The sequence below is a fragment of the Panthera uncia genome (assembly GCF_023721935.1).
Source record: "Panthera uncia isolate 11264 chromosome E2 unlocalized genomic scaffold, Puncia_PCG_1.0 HiC_scaffold_19, whole genome shotgun sequence".
Classification (NCBI taxonomy): domain Eukaryota; kingdom Metazoa; phylum Chordata; class Mammalia; order Carnivora; family Felidae; genus Panthera; species Panthera uncia.
This window is the reverse complement of record NW_026057588.1, coordinates 11,389,241-11,417,084: the sequence shown is the minus strand read 5'-3', so window position 1 is coordinate 11,417,084 and position 27,844 is coordinate 11,389,241. Positions and strand designations below refer to the sequence as shown.

Sequence of the window (27,844 nt, the reverse complement as noted above, 5' to 3'; positions counted from 1 at the left end):
GTAGTGTTATCCAGTTAGGGTGTCTAGAGCCTGGATCTGAACCTGTGTGTGTCCAATCTGGTTTCTCCTTCTGGGGTTGTCTCTGGTCTTTATCCCATTTGAGTGGTCTACCAGATACCCCAGGAAACTTCCAAGGCTGGTGCCCATGCGGTTGTCGAGGTGCCTTGGTGCTTGCTTCCCTGTGGCACAATATTTTAAGCCATCACACGATTAGTGTACTGCCAGAATGGAGGTGACTCATGGATTCTGGCACTCATGATTCAGACTCATATGGAAGAGTAATAAAGAATCAGTCAAATTACCATAACTGTCTTGGGCCCATGAATTTTGTAGTACAGTTTTAAAGTATTTTTATCAACAGTTCTGTGTAGATTTCCAAACGCGCAGCTTCTTAAGCCTTCACCTTGTGCATTCTTCAGAGTATCTGAAGTTCACCACTGCAACTGAACTGAACTTTCCAAGTTCAGTTATATATTAGGGATATATTAGGGATATATATCATTTATATATTCCTATATCAAATATATATATATATATATATATATATATATATATATATATATATTTGATATGTTTGGATAACAGCTAGGTTTAGTGTTATAGTAGAGACAAAACTAACAGCAGCTTAAATAACCTAGAATATTTTCTGCTGCCGGATTTTGGAGAGGTTAATTCTTGCCCCACTGTGGGAACCCACGTTACTACTGCCCTTGAAGTCGACAGTATGAACTCCGCCCCCATGACCACTGTGGGAACTATGCTACCGAATCTCTCAGGAGGCGCAAGCACTTCCGGCCAAAGAGGGTGGGAATGGGACGGTGGTTCTCTGGCTTTCTGGGAAGTGTAGTCCGGAAGTCCCGTAGACAGTCGTACGCTTCCCCAAGGCCGTCTGGAAACGTGAATTCTGGGTAGTTGATCCTCCCGCAGCCTGGGGCGGGGCGGTCTCAGGCACTTCCGCTCGGGTGGCCAGGTTGCTACAGGCTCTTCCGTCGCTGTGGTGAGTGGTTTCTGGTTTCGAGACCCTTCTGAACTTCCCTGGGTGCCAGTACCACCGGCCATTGATTTGGGGAAAAGAGCTGCGTCAGACAGCGGTGGTTTGAGGACTGGAGTGGTGTTTCCCTCCCCAGGGACCCTCTTGGCGTTTGGGGATCTTGTGCTGTGCATGGCCCGGTGGGGGGGTCTCCCGGGCTCTCTGCCTACGGTCCTGCCCCCCACCCCAGGGCAGCCCACCTTTCCCTCGCACCGCCTTTTCACTCTGGAAAATTTGGGGGCTTTAACATCTGTGTCCAATTTTTTTTTTTTTTTTTTTTGGTAACATTGGGATGACTTTTCTACCTTGCTTATAATACAGCGGTTTGAGAATTAAACAAGATGGGTTAAGTAAAGCCTTAAAGACAGTTCCTGCCACGTGGTGAATGGTGATCTCTTGGTATTAGACTTTAATTTTTTTAAGTGCTCAGTAACCTGAAAGCCATGAATATCGGATGGAGTGAGAGCTTCAGCTGCAGTGACTCCTGTCATTTCTCTTTGATCCCAATCGGAAGCTTCATAGTCCCCAACCCCTTCTGAAGAGTTACTCCTGTGAAAATTAGTGAGAAAACCTCCTTTAGGATAGCGTCCGAGGCTGGCAGGGAGAGCCCTCACACCCTGTCGCTCTTGTCAATTGTAAGAGACCCAATTGGGAGGCCCAATTGGAAGAGACCACCTTGCAGGCTGATAACTACCGTAGCTCTTCGTTGCTGTCCTAGAGGGAACCAGAATGGCTTTCCTCCCCCAGCGCCGCATCAGCGCAACCAATGAAAGATTGTCAAAACTCAGCCAATGAAAAGCCACCATATTTCCAAGTCCCGGTTAATCCAATGGGCTTTTTGTTTATGACAGCTTGCCCAGTTTCTCCCTTTCCTCTGTAAAAGAGTGGGTTTCCCCTTTGTTCTTCGGACTTGCCTGTGGTTTTGCCATATCCTGCTCGTCCTGGATTGCAGTTCTCTTACTATTCCAGTAAAATAACTGGCAGTTTTATTTTTAAGGTTAACATTCCCAAACCGTTTCTGGCTGAAAGTAGGGGGTCTGGAGGAGGGCAGAATATCTCATGATTTCTCAGGGACAGAGACATAATTGTGGCATTTCAGAGCCTCCTCTCTTTCCTTGGTTTTTGTCGAAAAAAAAAATTGTGTTTCTCGCTGCACCATTGTGGTTATGTCTAAAAATTGCTGATGCTTTTGGAGTTACTTATGATGAGTTGAAGACACTAAGACCTAGCTGCTGCCAGCTGTCAACTGTCCTTGCCCTTTTTTTTTTTTTTTTATTTCACGCATCTCTTTTTTTCAAGAATTTGGGATTATGCTGTAGAAAATACTTCTTCGTCCCTAAATATTTGTATTGTTAGCAAAAATTCAACTGAGTAAACGTGAAGACTTCATTGGCTTTATTAAGCGGTTCATAAATTGGGTGGCATCCCATAAAACAAGTAGGAGGGATCTCCCAGGAGTTGTACAGAATGGAAGGTTTTTATGGGAAGGAGGGTGGGGCAAGGAAGTTATTAGCAAGCAGAAAGAAAGGATTGTTCTGGGCACGGTCACTTTCCCTTAGAGGGAAGAGCAGGGGATCTTAGGCATCTTGCGGGGATGGAGAGGGTCTGTGTGACAGATTACTGTAGCTGGTGCTTATCGGAGAATTTCTGAGTTTCTGGGGGAGTCTGAAACTGCAATTAGGTTAGGCATTAAGCCCCAGTTTGGTCACTTGGCCTAAGTGACCGCGTTTTAGGGCTGTGCTTTTCTTTTAAACAGTGTCTATTTTCTACGAACAAGGATATTCTCTTCTATACTCACAGGGTCAAAATCAGAAAATGACATTGTTAATATGCTGTTATCTAACCCACAGTCCATATTTAAATTTGTGCTGTTGTTTTTTTTTTTAATTTTTAAAATATTTTTTGAGAGCAAGAGTGCAGGCTGGGGAGGGGCAGAGAGAGAGAGAGGGAAACACTCTTTAATTGACTCCTTTAATCTGGAATGATTCCTTCATTTTGATCATGATGTTTTTGTTCACGATGTGGAAGCACACTGTATTGGAGAAAGTCCATCTTGTGAAGTTTGTGTGATAGATTTCATGGTTTGATTCAAGTTTTTATTTCAATTACAGCTACTTAACATACAGTATAATATTAGTTTCAGGAATAGAATTCAGTGATTCATCACTTACATACGACACCCAATGCTCATCACAAAAAGTGCCCTCCCTGGGGCGCCTGCGTGGCTCCGTCGGTTAAGCATCCGACTCCGGCTCAGGTCATGATCTCGCAGTTTGTGGGTTCGAGCCCCTCTCATCAGGCTCTGTGCTGACAGCTTGGAGCCTGGAGCCTGCTTCGGATTCTGTCTCTCTCCATCTCCCGGCCCCTCCCCTGCTCATGCTCTGTGTCTCTGTCTCTCAATAATAAGTAAATGTTAAAAAAAATTTTTTTAAAGAAAAGTGCCCTCCCTAATACTCATCACCCACTTAACACATCCTGCCATTCACCTCCCCTCCAGCAACCCTCAGTTTGTTTTCCAGTTAAGAGTCTCTTTTATAATTTGCCTCTCTCTCTTTTTCCCCCCTACGTTCATCTGTTTTGTTTCTTAAATTCCACACTGAGTGAAATCATATGGTATTTGTCTTTCCCTGAGTGGCTTAATTCACTTAGCGTAATACACTCTAGCTCTACCCATGTCATTGCAAATGGCAAGGTTTCATTCTTTTTGATGGCTGAGTAATATTCCATCATATATATACACACACACACACACACACACACACACACACACACACACACACATATATCCATTATATATAGAGAGAGAGGGAGAGAGAGAGAACATCTTCTTTATCCATTCATCCATTCTTGTACATTTGGGCTCTTTCTATACTTCGGCTATTGTTGATAATGCTGCTATAAACATCGGGGTGGAGTAAATACCTAGCAGTGCAATTGCTGGGTCATAGGGTAATTCTTTTTTTTTCTTTAATTTTTTTAATGTTTATTTATTTTTGAGAGAGAGACAGAGACCGAGCATGAGCAGGGGAGGGGCAGAGAGAGATGGAGACACAGAATCTGAAACAGGCTCCAGGCTCTGAGCTGTTATCACAGAGCCTGACATGGGGCTCAAATTCACAAGCTGTGAGATCGTGACTTGAGCTGAAGTCGGACGCTTAACTGACTGAGCCATCTAGTCACCCCAGTTCTATTTTTTCATGTTTATTTATTTTTGAGAAAGTGAGAGAGAGCGAGAAAGCACAAGCGGGGGAAGTGCAGAGAGAGAGGGAGTCAGAGGATCTGAAGCAGGCTCTTTGCTGGCAACAGAGGGCCGAATGTGGGGCTCAAACTCAAGAACCATGAGATCACAGCCTGAGCCGAAGTCAGACGCTTGAACAACTGAGCCACCTGGGCACCCCAATAGTTCTATTTTTAACTTTTGAGGAACCTTTATACTGTTTTCCAGAGTGGCTGCACCAGTTTGCAGTCCCACCGACCGTGTAAGAGGGTTCCCCTTTCTCCGCATCCTCTCCAACACCCGTTATTTCCTGTGTTGTTCATTTTAGCCATCGGACAGATGTTAGGTGGTATCTCATTGTAGTTTTGACTTGTATTTTTCCTAATGATGAGTGACATTGAGAATCTTTTCATGTGTCTGTTAGCCATCTATAGGTCTTTTTTTGAAAAATGTCTGTTCATGTCTTTTGACCATTTTTTTTTTTTTAATTTTTTTTTTTTTCAACATTTTTTAATTTATTTTTGGGACAGAGAGAGACAGAGCATGAACGGGGGAGGGGCAGAGAGAGAGGGAGACACAGAATCGGAAACAGGCTCCAGGCTCCGAGCCATCAGCCCAGAGCCTGACGCGGGGCTCGAACTCACGGAGTGCGAGATCGTGACCTGGCTGAAGTCGGACGCCCAACCGACTGCGCCACCCAGGCGCCCCATGACCATTTTTTAACTGGATTATCTGTTAAGTCCATCTGGTCAGTGTTTCATTCAAAACCATTGCTTCCTTGTTGATTTTCTGCCTAAATGATTTGTCCATTGATGGAAGGGGAGTATTAAAGTCCCCCACCATTATTGTATTATTATCAATGAATTCCTTTATGTTTGTTATTAATTGGTTTATATATTTGGGTGCTTCCATGTTGTGGGGGAAAACAGTTGTCCACAACAATTTAAAAATTATTGTTCAGCTAACACAATATTAGGGAAGACAATGAAGCAGAGTTAACCGATTTTTCAAAGGTTATGAGTGACCTCAGAATAGTCAATGTCAGATTCGGATATCATACAGTGTCTTTTGGTAGAAAATCACATTTATAAGAGAAATTTCACATTACAGAATGTCATCTTTTTTAATATTGGCTACAAAAATAAGAAACTCTGAGTGTATTCAAAGTGTTCTCCAGCTCTCAACAGCTCTAGGATTTGGAAATATTATTCTCCCATTTGTACAGATGACAAAATTGAGGGAAAGAGATGTTATTAAATTACCCAAGATGATACAACTAGTGAGAAGCTGAGGTAGAATTTGAACCCAGATACGATTGCCCCAGAGATGATTCTTAAGTGTTTTTTTTTTAACATTTATTTATTTTTGAGCAATAGGGATAGAGCATGAGCAGGAGAGAGGCAGAGAGAGAGGGAGACACAGAATCCAAAGCAGACTCTAGACTCTGAGCTGTCAGCACAGAGCCCAGCATAGGGCTCGAACCCATGAACCGCGAGATCATGACCTGAGCCAAAGTCAGACGCTTAACCCACTGAGCCACCCAGGTGTTCTGCCCCAGAGTTGATTCTTGTTGGGTGCATTATGTTGTCTCAATTTCCATCATATCAGAATCTCAGCTGCCACCTTGGAAGCCACAAGACGACACAAGTCAACACACCAAGTCAACACACAACAGTGAATGTGCGTGGGGGCAGGAATGGAGTATCCGTGCCCTGATCTGCTCTTCAAATTGTGTATGGCAGGAGCCACCCCAAGGAAGGGGCTCCTGGGTAATTCACAATAAGCATTCATGTGGGTGAGCATCGTCCCTGGTCACCCATTCATGTCCTTTTCTGCCTTTTCCAGACACTACCAGGCACAGATCTGCCTCAGCAGGACTCTATTCCCAGAATCTGTACATCTCCAGAAGTAGCAAGAGAAAATGACCACATTCAAGGTGCATATGGCTTCCCTTTCTTGCTGGTAAAATTCCATTTCACTCCTCAAAGTGTTACACATTTGTGTCTTTTCCTTGGTGACTCAAGGAGAGCACCAGGCTAAATGACCTGTTTGGTTTTTGGTTTTTGGTTTTTTGGGTTTTTTTTTAGCATTTGTTTTATTTTGCCATTATTCATTTTATTTGAAAACAAGTGTGGACAAATTAGTAGGAATGCTTGCTTCACTGCTGACACATTAACTATTTTTATTTCCCCCTACTCTTTCTTGTGCACATTCATAGATTTATTCGCATTCATGATATACATCTAATGTTGACTTGTGTCTTTTTCATTTAGCATTATATAACAGCCCTTATTTATAGTTGCTCCTAGACATTAAGGTGGCTTAGGAGTTTGTTGTAAGGCACACCGCATTGATCGTTTTCCTGCCTGCAGCTTTTTCTCCAAAAAATCAATTCTCCGAACACGCTGCCTATTTTTTATCCTCAGTGTACTAAGAACTCAGTAACGAAAGAGTACACATGATACGTGCCGTGTTAGGATTTTGTAGACAGATATTCAAATACAGCAGAGTGCAACAGGCTCTAACCACTGCTTTATGCAAATATTGTTGGAGATTTTCACACAGGAAGAGCTAGATTCTGTCTTTCCTGTGTCTGAGTCATAGCCTGCATGTCTCTTATTACTTACTGGTGTACTTAAAAAAATTTTTTTGGGTGGGGGGCACCTGTGTGGCTCTGTCGGTTAAGCATCCGACTTCAGCTCGGGTCATGATCTCATGGTTTGTGAGTTCAAGCCCCGCCTTCGGCTCTGTGCTGACAGCTCAGAGCCTGGAGCCTGCTTCAGAGTCTGTGTCTCCCTCTCTCTCTGCCCCTCCCCTGTTCATGCTGTCTCTCTCTCAAAAAAAAAAAAAAACATTAAAAAAAAAAAAAAAGAAACTTAAAAAAATTTTTTTGAAACTTTTTATTATCTTTATTGTTATTATTTAATTATTTTGAGAGAAGGAGAGGGAGGGGCAGAGAAAGGGGGAGAGAGAGAGAATCCCAAGCAAGTTCTGCACTGTCAGCACAGAGCCCGATGTAGGGCTTGAACCCATGAATGGTTAAGATCATGACCTGAGCCGAAACCAAGAGTCAGGCGCTTAACCAACTGAGCCATCCAGGCACCCCTGGTCTACTTTTATTCCTTCACGTATTGATGAGTTTTTTCAAAATAACATATAACCTTAGGTTTGTATGTGTGTTTTTCAATAATAGATTTTATTTTTTTAGGGCAGTTGAGCATTGACAGTAAAATCCAGCAGAAGGTACAGAGATTGCCCGTGTACCCCCTGCCTCCACACACCCACAATCCCTCCCGTTGTCAACATTCCCCACCAGAGTGGTGCACTGTTACAGTCGATGAACCTGTATTGGGGCATCATTATCACCCAGAGTCCCTAGATTACATTAAGATTCACTCTTGATGTTGTTCTTTCTGTCGGTTTGGACTTTATAATGATATGGCCCCACCATTATAGTATCATACAGAGTAGTTTCACTGCTCTAAAAAATCCTGTGTTGCACCTATTTACCCCTCCCTTTCCCTAACCCCTGGCAACCACTGATCTCTTTACAGTCTCCACAGTTGTACCTTTTCCAGAATGTTATATGGTTGGAATTGTACAGTATATAACCTTTCAGATTGGCTGCTTATACTTAGTAGTATGAATTTAAGGTAAAAACATATCTTTTTTTTTGTGGCTTGATAGTTGTTTTTTTCCCCCCTTAAATTATATTCTGGTGTTGGGCACCTGGGTGGCTCAGTCAGTCGGTTGAGCATCTGACTTCGGCTCAGGTCACGATCTCACGGTTCATGGGTTCAGGCCCTGCATCGGGCTCTGTGCTGACAGCTTGGAGCCTGGAGCCCTTTTTGGATTCTGTGTCTCCCCCTCTCTCTGCCTCTATCTCTCAAAAATGAATAAATATTTAAAAAAAAATTTTTTTAATTATATTCTGGTATGGATGTGCATAGTTTATCCATTCACCACCTAAGGGACATGTAGCTTGCTTCCAGCTATAAACTAAGGTATAACTTTAGTTTAAAATATCCAGTCTTGCTGGATTTGCCAGGCACTTAGTTCTGTCTCTGCATTTACTCCTCAGAGCTGTTGTATAAGGAGGTTCTTGATTGCATCTTCCACTTACATATGTAAAATATAGGAAACCTGCTCAGGTTCACACAGGAAACCAACGGTCAAGAACATTAGCCATTCCGTTGAGTAAAAGTGACAGATAAGAAGATAGTATCTCGGCGCTGTCCCTCACAGTGAAGGTTGGTTGTAAGATTGAGGTTACATGTGCTTGGTGTTGTAGGAGGCGGTGACGTTCAAGGACGTGGCTGTGGTCTTCACGGAGGAGGAGCTGGGGCTGCTGGACCCCACCCAGAGGAAGCTGTACCGAGAAGTGATGCTGGAGAACTTCGGGAACCTGGTCTCTGTGGGTGAGGACATGAGCTCTCTGTAACTGAATGTTAGTCTCCAGGAGTAGCTTTGTATCCGTGGGTTTTTGAGGCTTTGGGGCCCTTGAAATGGTTCTCTGAGTTTGGGGATATGACTTTCCTAATATATTTGGGACACACAGCATTGTTTTGTTTTGTTTTGTTTTGATCAATGGGCAAGTTTTTGTTTTGTTGAAAAACTAAATGAACGGTATACAGCTCTACTTTTTGTATTTCTGACCCTATCATGAGTTGTAAAACCAGTACAGGGAGCCCTATTATCAACTTTTAATGAAATAAACAAATGAGATACTAGCAAGCTTTTCCCACTCTTCCAAAACATTGAAGAAGAGTAAGTATTTCCTAACATATATGTGTAGGAGACTTGGCAAATGATATTTCTTCAAATGGGTCATGAAAAAAGAAAGTTTGAAAAACACCGCTTCTGAATGCTTGAAGAATATGTAGTGGGAACCTAATTCTCCAGTGAATTTTACCTACAAAACACGTATGACTTTGTGTGCTCGCAGGGCATCAACCATTCAAACGAGATATGGTCCACTTGGTAAGGGAAGGAAAGTTTTGGATGATGAAGTTAGCAACCCAAGGAAAAGGCAATTCGGGTAAGATCCAAGTAACTGTGAGTCGTGGAGGCAACTCACCCGTCTCTTTCACATTTTTCCACGCTCATTTCCATCGCCTTGTTCTAAACTGCCAAACCTCTTTCCTGGATTATTACAACAGCCTTTTTATGGGTTGTCCTGCTTCCACACTTCCCATCCTTTTGTGTTATCCACGGGAGCAGCCAAAGTGATCCTTAGGAAGTGTACACGAGATTGCCATTCCTCTGTTCAAAATCCATTATGGCTTCTTTTTTCCCCCTTAAAGTTAAAACCACTTAAAGTGGCTCTTTTTTTTTTTTTTAATTAAAAAAAATTTTTTTTAATGTCAATTTTTTTTGAGAGAGAGAGAGAAAGACAGAGCTTGAGGTGGGGAGGGGCAGAGAGAGAGGGAGACACAGAATCCGAAGCAGGCTCCAGGCTCCGAGCTGTCCGCACAGAGCCCGATGCAGGGCACGAACCCACAAACCGTGAGATCGTGACCTGAAGTGACATCAGGTGCTCAACCGACTAATCCACCCACGTGCCCCTAAAGTGGCTCTTAGAGTCCTCCCTGGCCTGTTCTGCATCCCCACTCCCTCTCCTTTGAATACATCTCCTGTTCTCTCTCCATTTTTCTTTCTTTCTCAAGATTTTAAAAAATTTTTTAAATTTTTAAATTTTTTTAACGTTTATTTACTTTTGAGAGAGAGAGGGACAGAGCACGAGCAGGGGAGGGGCAGAGAGAAAGGAAGACACAGAATCTAAAACAGGCTCCAGGCTGTGAGCTGTCCACACAGAGCCCAATGCGGGGCATGAACCCACGAACCGTGAGATCGTGACCTGAAGTGACATCAGATGCTCAACCGACTAATCCACCCACGTGCCCCTAAAGTGGCTTAGAGTCCTCTCTGGTCTGCTCTGCATCCCCACTCCCTCTCCTTTGAATACATCTCCTGTTCTCTTTCCGTTTTTCTTTCTTTCTCAAGATTTAAAAAAATTTTTTTAATTTGTTTTTTAATTTTTTTAATGTTTATTTTTGAGAGAGAGAGAGAGAGAGAGGGACAGAGCACGAGCAGGGGAGGGGCAGAGAGAAAGGGAGACACAGAACCTGAAACAGGCTCCAGGCTGTGAGCTGTCAGCACAGAGCCCGACGCAGGGCTCAAACCCACAAGCTGTGAGATCATGATCTGAGCCAAAGTCAGACGCTTAATTGACTGAGCCACCCAGGCACCTCAAGTTTTTTTTTATTTTTAAGTTGTCTCTGCACCCAACACGGGGCTTAAACTCACAACCGAGATCAAGAGCCACATGCTCTTATCGATGGAGCCGACCAGGTGCTCCTCTCGCTCCATTTCTCCACCCACATCGCCCTCCCTGCTGTTACGCGGACCTGCCAAGTATACTGTACTTGGCTTATTGCTGACTTTCCAAATTACTAGGAGTGTAGTAGACTAAACGACAAAATTTTAAGGTGTGTTTGTTCTTGAGGTGTGAACTTTGACACATCTCACTGGGATAATAGCAAGGTGCCTACGGAGCCGTGTTCCTCTTTGGATGCTCGAGGGGAGAGATTTTTCCCTCGGGCTACCAGCATGTGCGGCCTGCCCAGTTCTCGACTCTCATTCTCCCCACTCCATCTTCAAAACCAGCGACACTGCATCTCCCTGACCGTTCTTGGGTACTCTCCCTCTGCCCCTCTTCTGCCTCTTGTGTCTGCTGCCTTTCAGGACCCTTCTGATTACATTCCTTCCGGATAATCCAGGACGATCTTCCTCTTTTTCTGATCAGCTGATCAGCAGCCTGCATCGCATCTGCAACCCAGTTAACACAACATAACAAAAGTTCACGGGTTCTGGGGATGGGACACGGACATCTTTCAGGAACCATTATTAAGTCTGTTACAGAAGCTTCTCCCTCAGGGTCCTTTACTTCTTTGCTCTGCCTGGAACAGTCTTTCCCCAAAACTTCCTGCCGGCTCTTCCCTTCTTCCTTCTGGTCTCTGCAGAGTGTTACTACCATGACACAGGCCTTCTGACCATTCTGTTTAAAATACAATGCTGTCTTTACTCTTCCTGCCTTATATTGTGTCTCATATGTCTTTGCCTCTTACCCCTCTCTCTCCAGTGGATATAATCTTCAGGAGGAGAATTTTGATTGATTTGATTATTGATGTGTCCTCAGTGCCTAGACTAGTCCTGGGATATGGCAGATACCTGTAAATGTTTATTGACTTAGTGAATGACTTAATGGATACGAGAAATGGACTGTATTTCTTGCTTGTGGTGATGCAGGATAGTTTATTTTTCTGAACGCTTATTACAGGCTTTTAAATTTATTTTACAGTGCACTAAAAGGTCTTTCATTTGCAATTTGGAAAAAACTGCTGAAGACCAATTTATCTATGTCCAAAGTTTTTCCACGCCATTTTCAACGAAACAGCCCAAAGAAACATCCAGACCTTCTCTAAGAAACCAGTGCGTAGGCTTCCTTTTCACCCAGTCACTCCATGACTCATGGAAACCGCTAATAAGTGATCCATAAACCAGAGTGAATTGAAGATACTGCAGAACATGTCTTGTCCTCAAATGGCCGGCTATCCAGTTTCTATTTATTTAGATGTAATCACACTTAAGTTTGATTCTTTATGTACCCTTGACTTGTATCACAAGGAAATTTCTTTTTTGATGTTTAAAATATTTATTTACTTTTTATGTATTTTTAATTTATATCCAAGTTAGTTAACATACAGCGTAATAATGATTTCAGGAATAGAATTTAGTGATTCATCACTTACTTTGAACACTCAGTGCTCATCCCAACAAATGTCCTCCTTAATGCCCCTCACCCATTTAGCCCATCCCCCCCACCCAACACCCCGCCAGCAACCCTCAGTTTGTTCTCTGTATGTAAGAGTCTCTGATGGTTTGTCCCCCTCCCTGTTTTTATATTATTGTTGCTTCCCTTCCCTTATGTTCATCTGTTTTCACAAGGAAACTTCTAAGCACTGTGCTTGTGACCATACAGGCAAACATGCTTTCCCTATGGCTTTCCTTTTATAGGGGGCATAGTCATTTCTGGAAAGAAATACTTCTTTTTTTAAAGGTTTTTCTTGTAATTCCAGTTAATGTGCCATGTTACATCCGTTTCAGGTGTACAATATAGTGATTCAGCAACTGCATACATCACCTCATGCGCATCACAACAGATGCACTCCTTGATCGCCATCAGCCATTTCACGCCCCCCCCCCCCACCACATCTCCCTTCTGGTAACTACCGGTGTTTTCTCTGTAGTTTCTTGGTTGGTCTCTGGTTTCTTTCCCCCCTTTGTTCATTTGTCTTCTTTCTTAAATTCCACGGATGAGTGAAATCACATGGTATTTGTCTTTCTTTGACTTATTTTACTTAGTATTGTACCCTCTAGATCCATCCATGTCATTGCCCATAGCAAGATTTCGTTCTTTCTTCTAGCCAGATAATGTTCCATTGTGTGTATATACCACATCTTTATCCATCTATCGGTTGATGGACACTTGGGCTGCTTCCGTAATTTGGCTATTGTTAATAACACTGCTATAAACATAGGGATGCATGCACATATCCCTTTGAATTAGTTTTTTAATATTCTTTGGGTGAATAGCTGGTAGTGCAGTTGCTGGATGGTAGGTTAGCTCTGTTTTTAACTTTCTGAGGAGCCCCCATACTGTTTCCACAGTGGCTGAACCAGTTTGCATTCCCACCAACAGTACACAACTCCTCACCAACACTTGCTGTCTTCTGTGTTTTTGATTTTAGCCATTCTGACAGGTCTTTTGATAGGGATTGCGTTAAATATGTAGATTGCTTTGGGTAGTACAGACATTTTAACAGTTATTTGCTCTTTCAGTCTCAGAGCATGGGATGTCTTTCCATTTCTTTGTGTCGTCTTCAGTTTCTTTCATCAGTGTTTTATAGTTTTCAGAGTATAGGTCTTTCACTTCTTTGGTTAGCATAATTCCTACGTATCTCATTATTTTTAGTGCATGTGTAAACGGGATTGATTCCTTAGTTTCTTTTTCTGCTGCTTCATTACTGGTGTGTAGAAACGCAACAGATTTCTGTACATTGAATTTGTGTCCTGTGACTCCACTGAATTCATTTATCAGTTCTGGCAGTTTTTTGGTGGAATCTTTCAGGTTTCCTATATAGGGTATTATGGCTTCTGCAAATAGTGAAAGTTTGACTTCTCCTTTACTGATGTGTATGCTTTTTATTTCTTTCATTTATTTATTTATTTTTAATGTTTATTCATTTTTGAGAGAGAGAGACAGAGACAGACAGACAGAGCACGAGCAGGGGAGGGGCAAAGAGAGGGAGACACAGAATCCGAAGCAGGCTCCAACCTCTGAGCTGTCAGCACAGAGCCCGACGTGGGGCTCGAACCCGCAAACCATGAGATCATGACCTGAACTGAAGTCGGACACTTAACCGACTAAGCCACTCAGGTGCCCCCCAGGTGCTCTTCAGATCTCCCGTTTCCATGCTCTATGTCCGTGGGCTGTTTGTCCTGCTTTCCTTCCTTTTAATTTATATCCAGGTTAGTTAACATACAGTGTAATAATGATTTCAGGAATAGAATTTAGTGATTCATCACTTACAGAGCAGCCCCAAAGACTTCAGGCTGTCCCCGAGCCAAGCCTGCTGACTTACAGCTCCAGGCTTTAAGCACCGCTGGTTGCAAGAACTCATGAAATTTGGCCCCTCTTGCTTTCCAAGCCAATTGCCGTGGGGATTCATTTTCCCCGTGCGCTCCCGTGTGCTCGTCTGTCTCACCCCCTTCTCCACAACTACAGCTCCCTCTTCACCACAGCAGCCATGATCTGTTTCTCTCCCAAACTGTGGCCCCACACTTCCTGACTCCTCTGCGGCTTCTTCTCTACCTTTAGTTACAGAGTTTGTGCTGCCATTGTTCAGGTTGATTTCTGGGGTATTTAGGATGTCTCATAGTTATCTACTTGTATTCATGGGACAGTTCATGGGTACTCTTATTCCATTGCCATCTTCCTTCTTCCCCCCAAATACTTCTCTTTTAAAAAAATATTTTTTTAAGTAATTTCTACACCCGACATGGGGCTTGAACTTACAACACCAAGATCAAGAGTCATGTGCTTTACTGACTGACCCAACCAAGCACCCCTAGAGCATCTTTTTTTTTTTTTTTAATATTTTAAAAGTTTATTTATTTTTAAAGAGACAGAGGCAGCATGAGCAGGGGAGGGGCAGAGACAGGGAGAGAGAGAGAGAGAATCCCAAATAGGCTCTGCACTGTCAGCACAGAGCCCAACACGGGGCTCAAACTCCCGAACTGTGAGATCATGACCTGAGCCAAAACCAAGAATCGTATGCTTAACCGACTGAGCCACCCAGGCGCCCCAAGAAAATCTTTTTTAAAAATGAGGATTCTGATGTCTTTTCCTAGATAGCTGCCCAACAAGTGGAGAAGAAAAAAAAAAATTCTCAACTTCCTGATCTCTCAAGATAGTAATCAGCTTGAAAGGTTTTGTTTTGCACAGTTTGCCCATCTACAGCGCATTGGCATCTTACAAAGCCTACATCCACCCCACTGTTGCCAAGTTTCCTCTCCATGTGCCAGAAGGGGAGGAGATGAAAGTAACCCCAGTCACACAGCTGAATGTTGTCTATACCTGATCGTTTTGGTCAAAAATTAAGGTATCTATTTCTGCACCTTTATTTTCTACAAATTTAGCCATTAAAGAATAATCATTTCACATGATTTCCATGCATTTATCATGAAGCCTATTGTTTCATCTGCAGTTGATGAACATTATAACCTGGAAAGTATCAGGAAACAGCCCACTCAAAATTGTCACATCCTTGGAGAGACTTCTTATATCCCCCGCCCAAAGAAAACTATTTTAATGTTTATTTATTTTTGAGAGAGAGACACACACACACACACAAAGTGTGAGCAGGGGAGGGGCAGAGAGAGAGGGAGACACAAAAGCTGAAGCAGGCTCTAGGCTCTGAGCTGAGGGCACAGAGCCTGATGCAGGGCTTGAACCCACGAACCATGAGATCATGACCTGAGCTGAAGTCGGATGCTTAACCGACTGAGTCACCCTGATGCCCCAAAGAAAACTATTTTAAAGGGACAGTTTATTAAATATAACCATAAACTAGCATGTACCAAGAGATGCATACACACCTATTAATATTTTTCCAAGTTTTTGCCCTTAGGACTTTCCATTTGAACGCTTTGTTTAATTATAGACTTGCTGAGTTCCTGAACTAAGTTTTCAAACTTTTTAGAGCACAAGCCCTACTAGGAAATGCATCTTTCGGTGTATCCAAAAGAAACATTTCATTTGTGTGTAGATTTATGTGTACGACTTTATAAGAATTCTTGCAATCACCCCATTCCTATGAATAATGATACTCTGATGATTTCTGTCCCTTTTTTTCTAAATGCTTATTGAATGATTTTAAATTTATTTTACAGCCAACTAAAAGGCTATAGTTTTCAGTCAGAAAAACTCATGTGAAAGCCCAATATTCTACATCCAAAGATTTTCCACACTCTCTTTAGTATGAGACAGTCCAGAAGCCTCAGAAGAAACCGGTGCATAAGCCTTTATGTATCCTTTCCACCCCTCGCGGTTCTTGCCATCTTCCAGTTCTTTCATTAGGAACACCACACTCCTTGTGGGTACTCCTGTGGGGTACAAATTTCTGACCTCACAGTAAAACTGCAGTTTCCTGTCCCTTTTTAATTTCAGGTATCTTAATTAAGTTACTACATATATTAGCACAAAAATAAGATGAGCTACACATATTGTGTAGAATTTGCGGGAATACTTAGAACATATAGATAAAATCAGTTCCGGGTGCTTGATATATAGGATTGCAAAGAGTCTAAGCAACTGTAAGGTTTCGAGGGACAGTTCACACAGACCTCCTGTACTTGACACCGACTAAAAGTTTGAGGGGTTCCCAAAATTGCCTTCAGATTGAATAATTTTCTAAAAGGGCTGGTAGAATTCACTGAAAGCTGTTATGCTTAGTTTATTGCAGGAAAGGCATGAGAAAAAGCATAGGAGAGAGAGTTTAGAGAAGTACCATACGCAGTTTCCATTGTCTTGTCTCCATAGAATCAGGGACGTGTTATTGTGTTACTTTCCAAAATGAAAGTGTACGGTTATACACAGGATATTGGCAATTAGGGAAACTCATGTGATGCTCAGTGTCCAGAGTAATTATTGGAGCTCTGTCACATGACCATTCAGTGTAGACTGAATGGTTTCATATGGTTATTCTCAGTCTCTTGGTCCATGCCACCAGGTGATTGAAAGCCCCGCCCAACATCATGTTCTTAGTTTTTCTGGTGTGGTCAGTGTCATCCCTAAATCATACTGTTAAAGTAATCTAATGTGACCGAAGTCCCTATTGTGCTCATTTCAGGCATGACATTCCAGGGGCATAGAACTGTCTCTTTGATGTTGAGGACAGGCCTCGTTGTTTATATAACTTATTTGCTGCATATTTTACTATTTAAGAATTGACACCGATTTATGAAATTGAGTGGAAATCACAAAATTAATATGTATCATTATCATTTTTGTTAATTCTTTGATTTCTAACTTGTCCATTACATATGAGGCTTAGCATGATTCTAAATTTGTTTCATTGGTGCTTAGTGGATAGGACCCTACTGGATTACCTCTTGGTTTCTGTAGGCATTTAAACCAGAGACCATGGTACACACTAGAAGGATGTAGGGAATAGTCCCTGGGTTCATTAAACTCTCATGCTCTTTCCTAACTGTTAAATCTTGAGGACACCGAATAAAGCCTTCATTTGCCCACATCTCTGCATTCTTTGTCTTTTAGGAGACAAAATCCAACACAAGATGGAGACTATTCCTAAAGTGGAACCACATGAAGAACTTTCCTGCTGGCAAATCTGGCAGCATATTGCAGATGACTTAACCTGGTGTCACGACTCCATGATAAAGAGTTCTCAATTCCACAGACAATGGGATTTACCCAGCCACGTTGAGGCAGCACGGTCTATAACCCACACAGGCCAGAAGACTTCCCTGGGAAATGAGTGCAAAAAGATCTTTAGTGATACCTCCCACTGTGATCTTCAACACATAAACTCAGGGGAGAAGTCTCACACATGTCGCGAGTGTGGGAAATGCTTCTTTTATAGCTCAGCGCTTCGTATTCATCAGAGAGTTCACCTGGGAGAGAAACGGTATAGGTGTGAGGAGTGCGGTAAGGAATTCAGTCAGAGCTCATGCCTGCAAACTCATCAGAAAATCCACACCATAGGGAAGCCATTCAAATGTGGGGAATGTGGGAAAGGCTTCAGTCGTAGATCAGAACTTAGTAATCATTGCAGGTTACACTCGGGAGAGAAACTTTATAAGTGTGAGGGATGTGGAAAGGCCTTCATTAATGCTTGCCATCTTCAGGACCATCAGAGAGTCCATACCGGGGAGAAGCCATTCAAGTGTGATATCTGTGGTAAGAACTTCCGTCGTAGATCAGCACTTAATAGTCATTGTGTGGTCCACACGGGAGAAAAACCATACAAGTGTGAGGAGTGTGGGAAGTCCTACACTTGGCGTTCACGTCTTCGTATCCATAAGAAGGTCCACATGGGACAGAAACCATACAAATGTGAAGAATGTGGAAAGAGCTTCTTTTCTAGGACACATCTTTATTATCATCGGAGGTTCCACACAGAGGAGAAACCTTATAATTGTAAGGAATGTGGGAAGAGCTTCAGGTGGGTCTCACCCCTTTTGACACATCAGCGAGTCCACAGTGGAGAAAAACCATTCAAATGTGAAGAATGTGGGAAGGGATTTGGTCAGAAATCGTGCCTGCAAGCTCATCAGAAAGTCCACACCAGAGAAAAGCCATACAAGTGTGAGGAATGTGGGAAGGGCTACAAGACGAGCTTGGATCTTGATGTGCACCAGAGTGTCCATTTGGGAGAGAACCCATACACCTGTAGGACATGTGGTAAGCACTTCACTAGGACCTCAAATCTTAAAGTTCATCAGAGAGTCCACACTGGAGAGAAACCGTACAAATGTAATGTGTGTGGTAAGGTCTTCAGTCAATCTGGACATCTAAAATCTCATCAGAGAGTTCACACAGGGGAGAAACCTTACAAGTGTGAGATATGCAGTAAGCAGTTCAGTTCCAGTTCGTATGTTAAAATTCATCACAGAATCCACGTTGAGGATAAATCTCATTCTGTCTCATAGGAGGGAAAACATTTGTTTCATTAAAGTGAATGTTTCAGCCGTAGCTGAATGCGTCCTGGTGATCCCAAGGTCACATAAGTGGTGCAGTGTACAAGGTACAAGAACCTTGGCAGTTGTAGCTATCACTCAAGAAAAAGGCCTAAATATAATAATTTCTTTAGGCCTTTATCAGATTCTAATGGTGGACGTTAAAATCGATGTCCCCTGAAATAGAAGCTTCATGAGGGCAGGGAGTTTGTTTGCTGCTGAGTCTATACAATCAGCATTGAATAGCACTCTGTGTATGCACTTAGTACACATTTGTTAAATGAATCAAAAGGAAGAGAGAACTAGGGAAGATTGTGGAGTAGGAGGACGCTAAGCTCCTCTCCTCTCATCGATGCAACTAGACAACACTCACATCAGCGTAAATAACCCAGAAATTGACCCCGACACTGGCAGAACAAAGTCAACATCTAAAGGTAGAGAAGAGGCCATATCAGAGAAGGTAGGAAGGGCAAAGATGCAGTTCGGGAGGGAGCCAGACTGGCCGTCTGTGGAGGGGAAGGAACCAGGGGTGTAGAGAAGACAAAAAACAGACTGTCACACTGGGGAGCCCACATGGGGAAGATGAATCCCTGTAACACTTGGCTTTGAAAGCGAGGGGGGCCAAATGGCATGAGTTCTTAGCAGCCAGCTGGACTTAAAGCCTGGATTTCCAGTGTCTGTGGGCTGGGCTCTGGGAGAGCACGATGAACAGCTGGTGGAGACACAACCAGGAATCAAGTTTGGCAAATGCCAGGGGCAGACAGGAAGGAGAGCAATTTACTGAGTGTGGCCTGGAGAGGCAGGGGTCACGGGGACACTCCTTTGGGAACAAAGGAGGGAACCATTTCCCTCCCTGGCCCCCCCAGCATAAGCACATGGGTACCTGCTGGAACCAGCACGGCACCCACACTCCTTACCTAACTTGGTTACACCAGCCCCTGCCCCCCTGTGCTCTGGTGGGTCTGCCTTTCCCAATCACACCTGCTTCAGTCCCGGCACTGTGAAGACCAGAGCAAACCTACCTTGTCTCCTGACCTGTGTGTTTTGCAGAATATCAGTTCCAGAGGTGGCAGCTTCAACAGGTCTCATTTCACAAGCAGACCAACACATATCATTAAAATGGGCTCTACCCAGCTGGGACCAAACACTGCCCACAATAGGCAAAGAGAGCCTCTGCAGGTGACCAGACTGAATAAAAAGAGCCCAGGACACAGCACTGGGGCACAGGCAACACACATAGGAGACCCTGCCCCTGAAGCGACAGGTCCCAGGAAACAGGAGACCATGCACTGCGGGGCACTACAGGACTTGTTCTTCATAAGGGCATTACCTTCGAGAGCAAGAGACACAGCTGACTTTCCTAATATGCAGAAATAGACATGGAGACAAAATGAGATGGGAATATCTCCCAAATGAAAGTACAGGACCACACCACAGCAAGAGACCTAAGCGAAATGGATATAAGTAATATTCCAGACAGAGAATTTAAAGTAATGATCACAGATACTCACTGGGTTTGAGAAGAGTGGAGGACATCACTGAGACCCTTAATAGATTAAAAAGAACCAAGCAGAGATGAACACAATAAATTAAAAATGCACTTGATGGGATAAGAAGAAGGTGAGATGAAACAGGAATGAATGAATGTCCTGGAAGACAGAGTAATGGAAAGTAAGCCACACAAATGAGAGGAAGAAAATCATGGAGATTGAGGATAGGGAACTCAATGACTCCATCAAGCATAATAGCATAATAACATTTGCATTAAAGGGACCCCAAAAGAAGAGAAAAGGGGGCGGAAATTTTACCTGAAGAAATAATAGCTGAAAACTCACCTAATGTGAGGAAGGAAACAGATAACCAGATCCAGGAGGCACAGAGATCCACCCAAAAAGTCAGCCCAAGGATGTCCACACCAAGATACATGTTTGTTAAAATGGCAAAAAGTGATAAAATATTTTAAATGAACCAAAGAGGCAAAAAATGTGCAATCTTTACAAATTGTATCTGGAAAAGGAAACCACCAAAAAACTAATAAATAATTCTGAGGAACAAATAGTTGAAATGCAGAAATACACTTAGTACTGTGTTCCACATCACTATTTTGGTAGTTTCCTATTATGGTTGGCTCTGGCTATCAGCCTGTGTTCTGAGGTTGAATTCTTATTTTTCATGTCTTGATCTCATAGCCCATGGTTTACACAGTAGCAGTTGAACTCTTGTGATTTTTCTCACATTGCAGACTGAAACAATTTAACTTCACAATAACTGGCCACTGCACATATCTTAATTGAATTTTCTCAACAAAGTTAAGGCAAGGGCTCAAAGAAACACTAAAAACATCAGATTTATATAGTAGTGATAAAAAATTTTTCTTAATTTTGAATTTGTCGTTGAGTTTTAAATGTCTGCATTTCCATGTAGTCTTTGATATGATTGCCTTCTAGTTGTTGTAGGATTTTTTTTTTTTAATCAAGCTTCTGTGGTAGAAATTTATGCCAATTTGAAGGATATTTAATTTGTCAGCTTCCCATATTTTCCCCTCATCCCCATGAAAATAAATACTAGAAAAATTTGGGATTTGGTGACTGCATCAAATACATTAATTACAGGGTGCAGAAATGACAGTTATATGTTTTTCTTGGTGACAATAAAAACATTTTTTTGAAAAGCAGTATATTTCAGAATGTGTAACATGCAACTTCGATCTGGAAATCATACTATAGGAACATAGTATGAGATTCAAACAATGAAAAAATGAATACCACATCAATAACGTCACAGAGTTTTAACAATGGAAATAACAAGTGTTCAATAAGAATTTGTTTAAATTTCATATATTCCCGTAATAACATGGAGCCATTAAATTAATGTCAAAGACCTGTAATAGCAGGAGAAGAACATAATAAAAGCTTTGTGAAATCAGACCATAGCCTTCCTAGTGTAATAAATTCATAATTCTGTGTATTATGTGTTTATATACATACATAACACAGAAATGGATACTCTAAATGATATTCTTTGGCAAGGAGTATTTGGTGGCGTTTTCCATTCTGTAATTCCACTGTGTGTTTTTATTTCTCAGTGAACATCAATTTGATCAAACTGGCAACTTACAATAGAATTTGAAAGATGATTAGGAGTCCCTTATAGTTGGGTCACCTACTAAGATTGTTCTGCATTATCATATGGCAGAAAAGATCAAAACTAAGGAATAAGACACAATTTGTATTCACAGATAAACTAATGAGTATGGTCAACCATGTTTGTTTTTGATGCACAAGATTCATCTTGAGGCATAAGCCAGGGAGCAGGCAAATACTGGAGATAGTAAAGTGGTTATGTTGTGGAGGTTAAGAAAAATGCTTTGAAGAAAAAATGTGCATGGGTAGGGATCTTACAGAGCATTATAGTATTGGAGCCTCTAAGGAGAAAGAAGCTTTGGATGCCATTCCAACCTCCGTGGATGCCATGGTGATATTTTAAGTGTATTGACTGAGGGGTTTACTTACAAAGTGTATCTAATAGATTCATTTTCATCATCAATTTTCTGGGCTCTATCTCCACAGAATACTAGATCCTGCGATCCATGCTATCTCAATTTGCATAGTGGCTTGAGGGTCCCTTCTACCACCTTCAGGTTCTGTGACTTGCTGAGAGGACACAGAATATAGTTGGATTTAGGACTATATTTCAGTGAAAGAATACATGTGTGAAATGTCTACAATAGGACTACAAAAGAAAGGGGTTTTAAAAGGGGTTCTTTAAAAAAATATTCATTTTTGATAGCATGAGTGGGGGAGGCACAGGGACAGAGGGGGACAGAGGATCCGAAGTGGACTCTGCACTGCAGGAGCAAGCCCAATGTGGGGTTTGAACTCACAAACTGAGCTCATGACCTGAGCCAAAGTTGGATGCTCAACCCACTGAGCTACCCAGGCACCCCTGAGAACCTAGGGTTCTTTTTTTTTTTCTTTTTTTAATGTTTATTCATTTTTGAGAGACAGACCGTGTGAGTGAGTGGAGGAGGGGCAGAGAGAGAGGGAGTCACAGAAGCTGACGTAGGCTCCCGGCTCTGAGCTGTCATGACAGAGCCCGACGCGGGGCTCGAACCCACGAGCCGTGAAATCATGACCTGAGCCGAAGTCGGACGCCTAACCGACTGAGCCACCCAGGCGCCCCTGAGAACCTAGGGTTCTTAATGAGGGCTGGTCATGTAGGCGCCATCTACTTAGCAGGTGACAAAATTCAAACCTTCAACAGAGAAAGCGGATGTTCAAAAGAAACCTTGTTGTGCAGTTGAGACACAGTGAACAGCTCTGACCAGTGATGGACGGAGTAAGTCTTCCCAAACCCATGTTCCCCGACACCAGCCAAAATCCAGCGTTGCAAGCAAGCCTAAGGACCATATGTAATAGCAAACCTGCTACTCCTCAGGGGATGTGCCAAAACGCTTAATTCATCCAGAAACACACCAGTAGTTGGACACGTTGGGCTTATTATTTGTTGCAGTGGAGTACACCCACCAGGGAAAACCATGAAGCGTCACGAGAGAAAGAGGGTGTCAGAAAGAATCTACTCTAGGATTTGAGCTTTGTTCGGGTGGTTTAGGGGAGGCCTAAAGAAGCAGGGTTCCTGGAGATGAACTACCGTCAGAAAGCAGGAGGAATTCTAAGAGTGAGTATTTCAATAGGTGTTACCCTTTGGGAAGGCTGCCTGGAACAAGAATAAAGGTCCAAGTGACAAAGAAGTAGCAGTCACCCATCTAGCAAAAAAGGGATGCTTGGCATCGTGTGATGGCACAGCGACCTCGTTTTTGTGTGCACCTCGACAAAATTAAGAAGGGGACTTGTTTCGTCTCACTTTACCGTGGTCTCAGAGAACGCTCATTTGAGGATGGTGTTCTGTGATTCATTTATGTCCCAAAGGAGACTAACATGGCCTAGCTTCGAGGGCTACACCAGCTTCCAGATGTCGGGCCGTTTCGTTTTTAGTTCTCAGTCCATCCAGTGTAACGTTCTACAGCCATCATTTGGAAGGAGTTAGACTTTTTGCAAAATTTTTTTTAAATGTTTCTATTTATTTTTGAGACAGAGAGAGAGACAGAGCATGAGCAGGGGAGGGGCAGAGAGAGAGGGAGACACAGAATCCGAAGCAGGTTCCAGGCTCCGAGCTGTCGGCACAGAGCCCGACGCGGGGCTCAAACTCACAGACGGCGAGATCATGACCTGAGCTGAAGTCGGATGCTTAACCGACTGAGCCACCCAAGCGCCCCCAGACTTTCAAAACTGGTATTACAAAATGATCAGCTTATATGGATATAGAACGTGAGACTTCATTTTATTTTTCAATTACTTTTTTTTTTAGAGAGAAAGAGAGATTGTGTGTTTGTGGGGGGTGGTCAGAGGGGCAGGAGGAGAAAGAGAATCTTAAGTAGGCTCCACACCCAGCACAGACCCTGACAAAGTGCTTGATCTCACCACGGTGAGATCATGCCCTGAGCCAAAATCAAGAGTGAGACACTCAACCAACTGAACCACCCATGCACCCTGAGACTTCATTTTATTTTATTTTTTTTTTAACTTTTTTTATTTTTGAGACAGAGAGAGACAGAGCATGAACGGGGGAGGGGCAGAGAGAGAGGGAGACACAGAATCCAAAACAGGCTCCAGGCTCTGAGCCATCAGCCCAGAGCCCGACGCGGGGCTCGAACTCACGGACCGCGAGATCGTGACCTGAGCTGAAGTCGGCCGCTTAACCGACTGAGCCACCCAGGCGCCCCGAGACTTCATTTTAAAAATTAAATATATATGTTGATAGCTAGCTAGCTAGATATGGATAGATATAGATATATATTGATATATGTTTATGGGGAGACAATTTTTATCTTCAGGAGGAAGGATTCTAGGTGCATTTTTCTTATTTTGCTTCATACTATTTTTAGTTTTTAGTAACATACATCTCTTAAAATTAACTATATGCAATAAAATAACTATAAAATATAAAATATTTTTATCAGAAAGTATAAAGGAAAAAACTCTTAATACTAAAATATGCTCTCCCACCTACAGAATCCTCCTCCGTGATTTGCCTTTAAATCATGGGCTTTGGGTGTCAGAATAACTCCAATGTCAAGTTCTGCAGCTATTACCCTTGCTTTGAGATACTGGACAATTTTGTAACTTCACAGAAGCTTGACATGTTCACCTCCAAAGTAGGGATAATAATTTTTAAAAAAATTTTATTTTAGAGAGAGAGTGAGCGAGAGAGCGCGCGCGCGCGCGCGCGCGCACGCACACACACACACACACACACACACACACACACACGGGAGGGGCAAAAGGAGAGAATCCCAAGCAGGCTCCCTGATCAGCGCAGAGGCCAATGTGGGGCCGGATCCCACCACCCTGAGATCATGACCCGAGCCCAAATCAAGAATCACATGCTCAACCTGCTGAGCCCCCCAGGCACCCCGGGATAATAATTTTAATATACAGTTTAAATAAGGGAAGCGTGCTTTTCCATGAGGACAAGCTTCCACTTGGGCCCTAAATTCCTCCCAAGTCTGTGGTGTGTCTGGAGTAGAAGCGGGTAACTTCCTCGCTTCTCGCCGCCCCTCCCGCATAATTCTCCCTCACCCATTCTTTGAACTCTGTTTTGGCCTCATATCGTCAGATTACATTAAACATCCTCCCCCTCTCAGTCGTCTAGTGTCCCTTAAGCAATCATTCCCCGTTAATTTCTTGAAGATTGTACCTCCTCACCTAATCCCTTTCCAACAACACTCCTGTCACAACTGGAGGCATTTCGAATTCGGAAGTCGTGTCCATGGCATAATTTCGCTGAGGACTCAGACAGAGGTAACGCAGACTCTTAACAAGGAAACCCGTATTACCACCTAGAAAGTCGGGACTGCGTGACCCCTTCCATTCTGGCATTTGGGGAAGCGTAGACAAGGAGCTTCCAGCAGCCGCAACTTGCTTAGGAGCGCGAGCCTAAGAACGTTTTGCCTTTAGCATTCTGGGAGATGTAGTCCCCGCGCTCCGTGTAGTCGCGCTCACTTCCGCTCAGGAAGGCGGGTCTGGTGCATCCTGGGAGATGTAGTCCAGAAGCTCCAGGTTCTCGCGGGCACTTCCGCTGGGGGAGTGGGAGGTTGCTCCTGAATTTTCTATGGAAGCGGTGCGTCAGTTCCGCCTCTCCCAGCGCTTCCAAACTTCCTGAATCTGTGCTTGGAACCTGCAGCGACAGGGCGACTTAGGGGGGAAAAAAGCCTGAGCGGAGCACGCAGGTATTAGCGGGGGGGAAGGCAGTGGTGTGCGTCTCTGGGGGAGTCTCTGCGTTCGTGGTGGGTCCCGAGGCCCGGGGTGGGGAGTGGGGTGGGGTCACCTATCGCCTGGCTTGAGTTTCTGCTTGTCTCAGCTCGCCCCGTCCGCCTCCCTACACCCACGCGTGCCTGTGCTTCCTGGTGTTCCAGGATTGTAAGAGGTGGTGAAAGAGGACTTCAGCTGCCTCCATTTTGACCTCAAACTTTCTGGCTGGCTTCTTTCCAGCTTGTCTCTTGGCGCAGGTGGCACAGCCTTGGGGGCAAAGCAGCCCCTGGTGCGAACCTAAACTAACCCCTCAAGCCGTAAGGGCTGCCCTGCGCCAGCAAGACCCCGTTTGTGATTGACCCCAAGATAGTAATCCCATTTGACCTTCGCTGCCCACCTGCAGTACCCGCCCGCCTTCACCCCACCTTTTGCTTACATAAACTTGGACGTATTTTCAGGCACTTTGAAGACAGTCTTGGAGCCGTTAGTCTGCAGTCTTTTGGCGTTCGCCTTACTGAGATAAATTCTTTTCTTATTCCCCTGGACTAGATTCTCTGCCTTCGGATTTTGTCAGCAGCGAGGGACCAAGTGGGGTCTGTTTGGGACCTCCCCAAAGCCAGATGCTCTTGCCCCCTCCTTCCCACCCCGCCCCCGCTCGCCAGCTAGGGTTAGGGTCCCCCAGGTTAGGGTCACATATCCAACTGCGGTGATCTTTGCTCTTCTCTGATTCCTGCTGGATCAGGTTGCTGGATCATCCTGGGCCCCTTCTTTAAAAAAAAAAAAAATTTTTTTAATGTTTTTATTTATTTTTGGGAGAGAGACAGAGCATGAGTGGGGGAGGGGCAGAGAGAGGGAGACACAGAATTCGAAGCAGGCTCCAGGCTCTAAGCCATCAGCACAGAGCCTAATGTGGGGCTCAAACCTACAAACTGTGAGATCATGACCTGAGCCGAAGCTAGACGCTCAACTGACTGAGCCACTCGGGCGCCCCATCCTGGGCCCCTTCTAATCTCTCTTTTCAGAAGGTGCCGGTAGTAATGGAACTAAGGTTGAGTTCCCACCTTGGTGACTCAGAAACGTTACCAGATTGAGTTGTTGCATAAAGAAAACTTTGATTTGCAAGCAAAGAAGGAAGTCACAGGGGAATAGCTTCCGCAGCCGCGAATCCCCAAAAGAGGGTGGATGGGTTCCTTTTGTTTAGGGTTAGGATGGATATTTAGATAGGGAAGGCTTATCATGGTAGGTAGAGGCAGGCATAGGGATGAGCATGCGCCCTAAGGAAACATGCCTATATGTTGTGTGTTATGTACATGAGGCTGAGGCTCCTCCTTGGGCAGAAATTTTAGGATTATAATGAGGTAAAGGTAATTGTAGGTCAGTCCAGAAGCCACTCTGTGCAGGCACGGGTTGGGGGTCTAGCTCAGAAGTTCTGGGTGGTCTGGGTCTGCGGCAGGTCTTGTCAGGGCAGTTGTCATCACCTGAGGTGGTTTCTGGTTTCCCTGGGATCACGACCTGGGGCGAAATCAAGAGTCTCTTGCACAACCAACCAGCTGAGTCACCCCAGGTGGGGCGCCTAGATTGCACTGTTATTGAGGACAGTGACATGATCATGGCATTTCATGACATTATTTTTTTTCTTCCCCAGCCTGATTTCTCAGAAAGGGCTGCAAAGAGGTGGAAAGAGTGACTCCCCTGGCTACTGACAGCAAAGTTCCACGTGAGTGGGATTTGGCATCTTTCTTTCTTTTCTTTCTTTCTTTCTTCCTTCCTTCCTTCCTTCCTTCCTTCCTTCCTTCCTTCCTTCCTTCCTTTTTCTTTCTCTCTCTCTCTCTCTCTCTTTCTTTCTTTCTTTCTTATGTTTATTTATTTTGAGAGAAAGCGTGTGTGGGTGAGTTGGGGAGGGGGAGAGAGAGAGAGAGAGAGAGAGAGAGAGAGAGAGAGAGAGAAAATCCCAAGCAGGCCCCC

The 27,844-nt window shown here is 43.7% G+C and overlaps 1 protein-coding gene across 1 annotated transcript in view; it reads left to right on the top strand.

The window, feature by feature from the left end:
• The first annotated feature begins 890 nt into the window (after positions 1–890).
• LOC125916150 (zinc finger protein 234-like) overlaps positions 891–27,844 on the top strand; it is a 69,436-nt gene continuing 42,482 nt past the window's right edge. Inside the window, exons 1-7 of the mRNA XM_049622314.1 lie at positions 891–997; positions 6,093–6,183; positions 8,539–8,665; positions 9,193–9,285; positions 17,149–18,540; positions 25,319–25,429; positions 27,531–27,596. Of these exons, the coding sequence (XP_049478271.1) occupies positions 6,169–6,183; positions 8,539–8,665; positions 9,193–9,285; positions 17,149–18,540; positions 25,319–25,429; positions 27,531–27,596 (1,804 nt within the window). The 5' untranslated portion in view covers positions 891–997; positions 6,093–6,168. The remainder of the gene's footprint in view (positions 998–6,092; positions 6,184–8,538; positions 8,666–9,192; positions 9,286–17,148; positions 18,541–25,318; positions 25,430–27,530; positions 27,597–27,844) is intronic.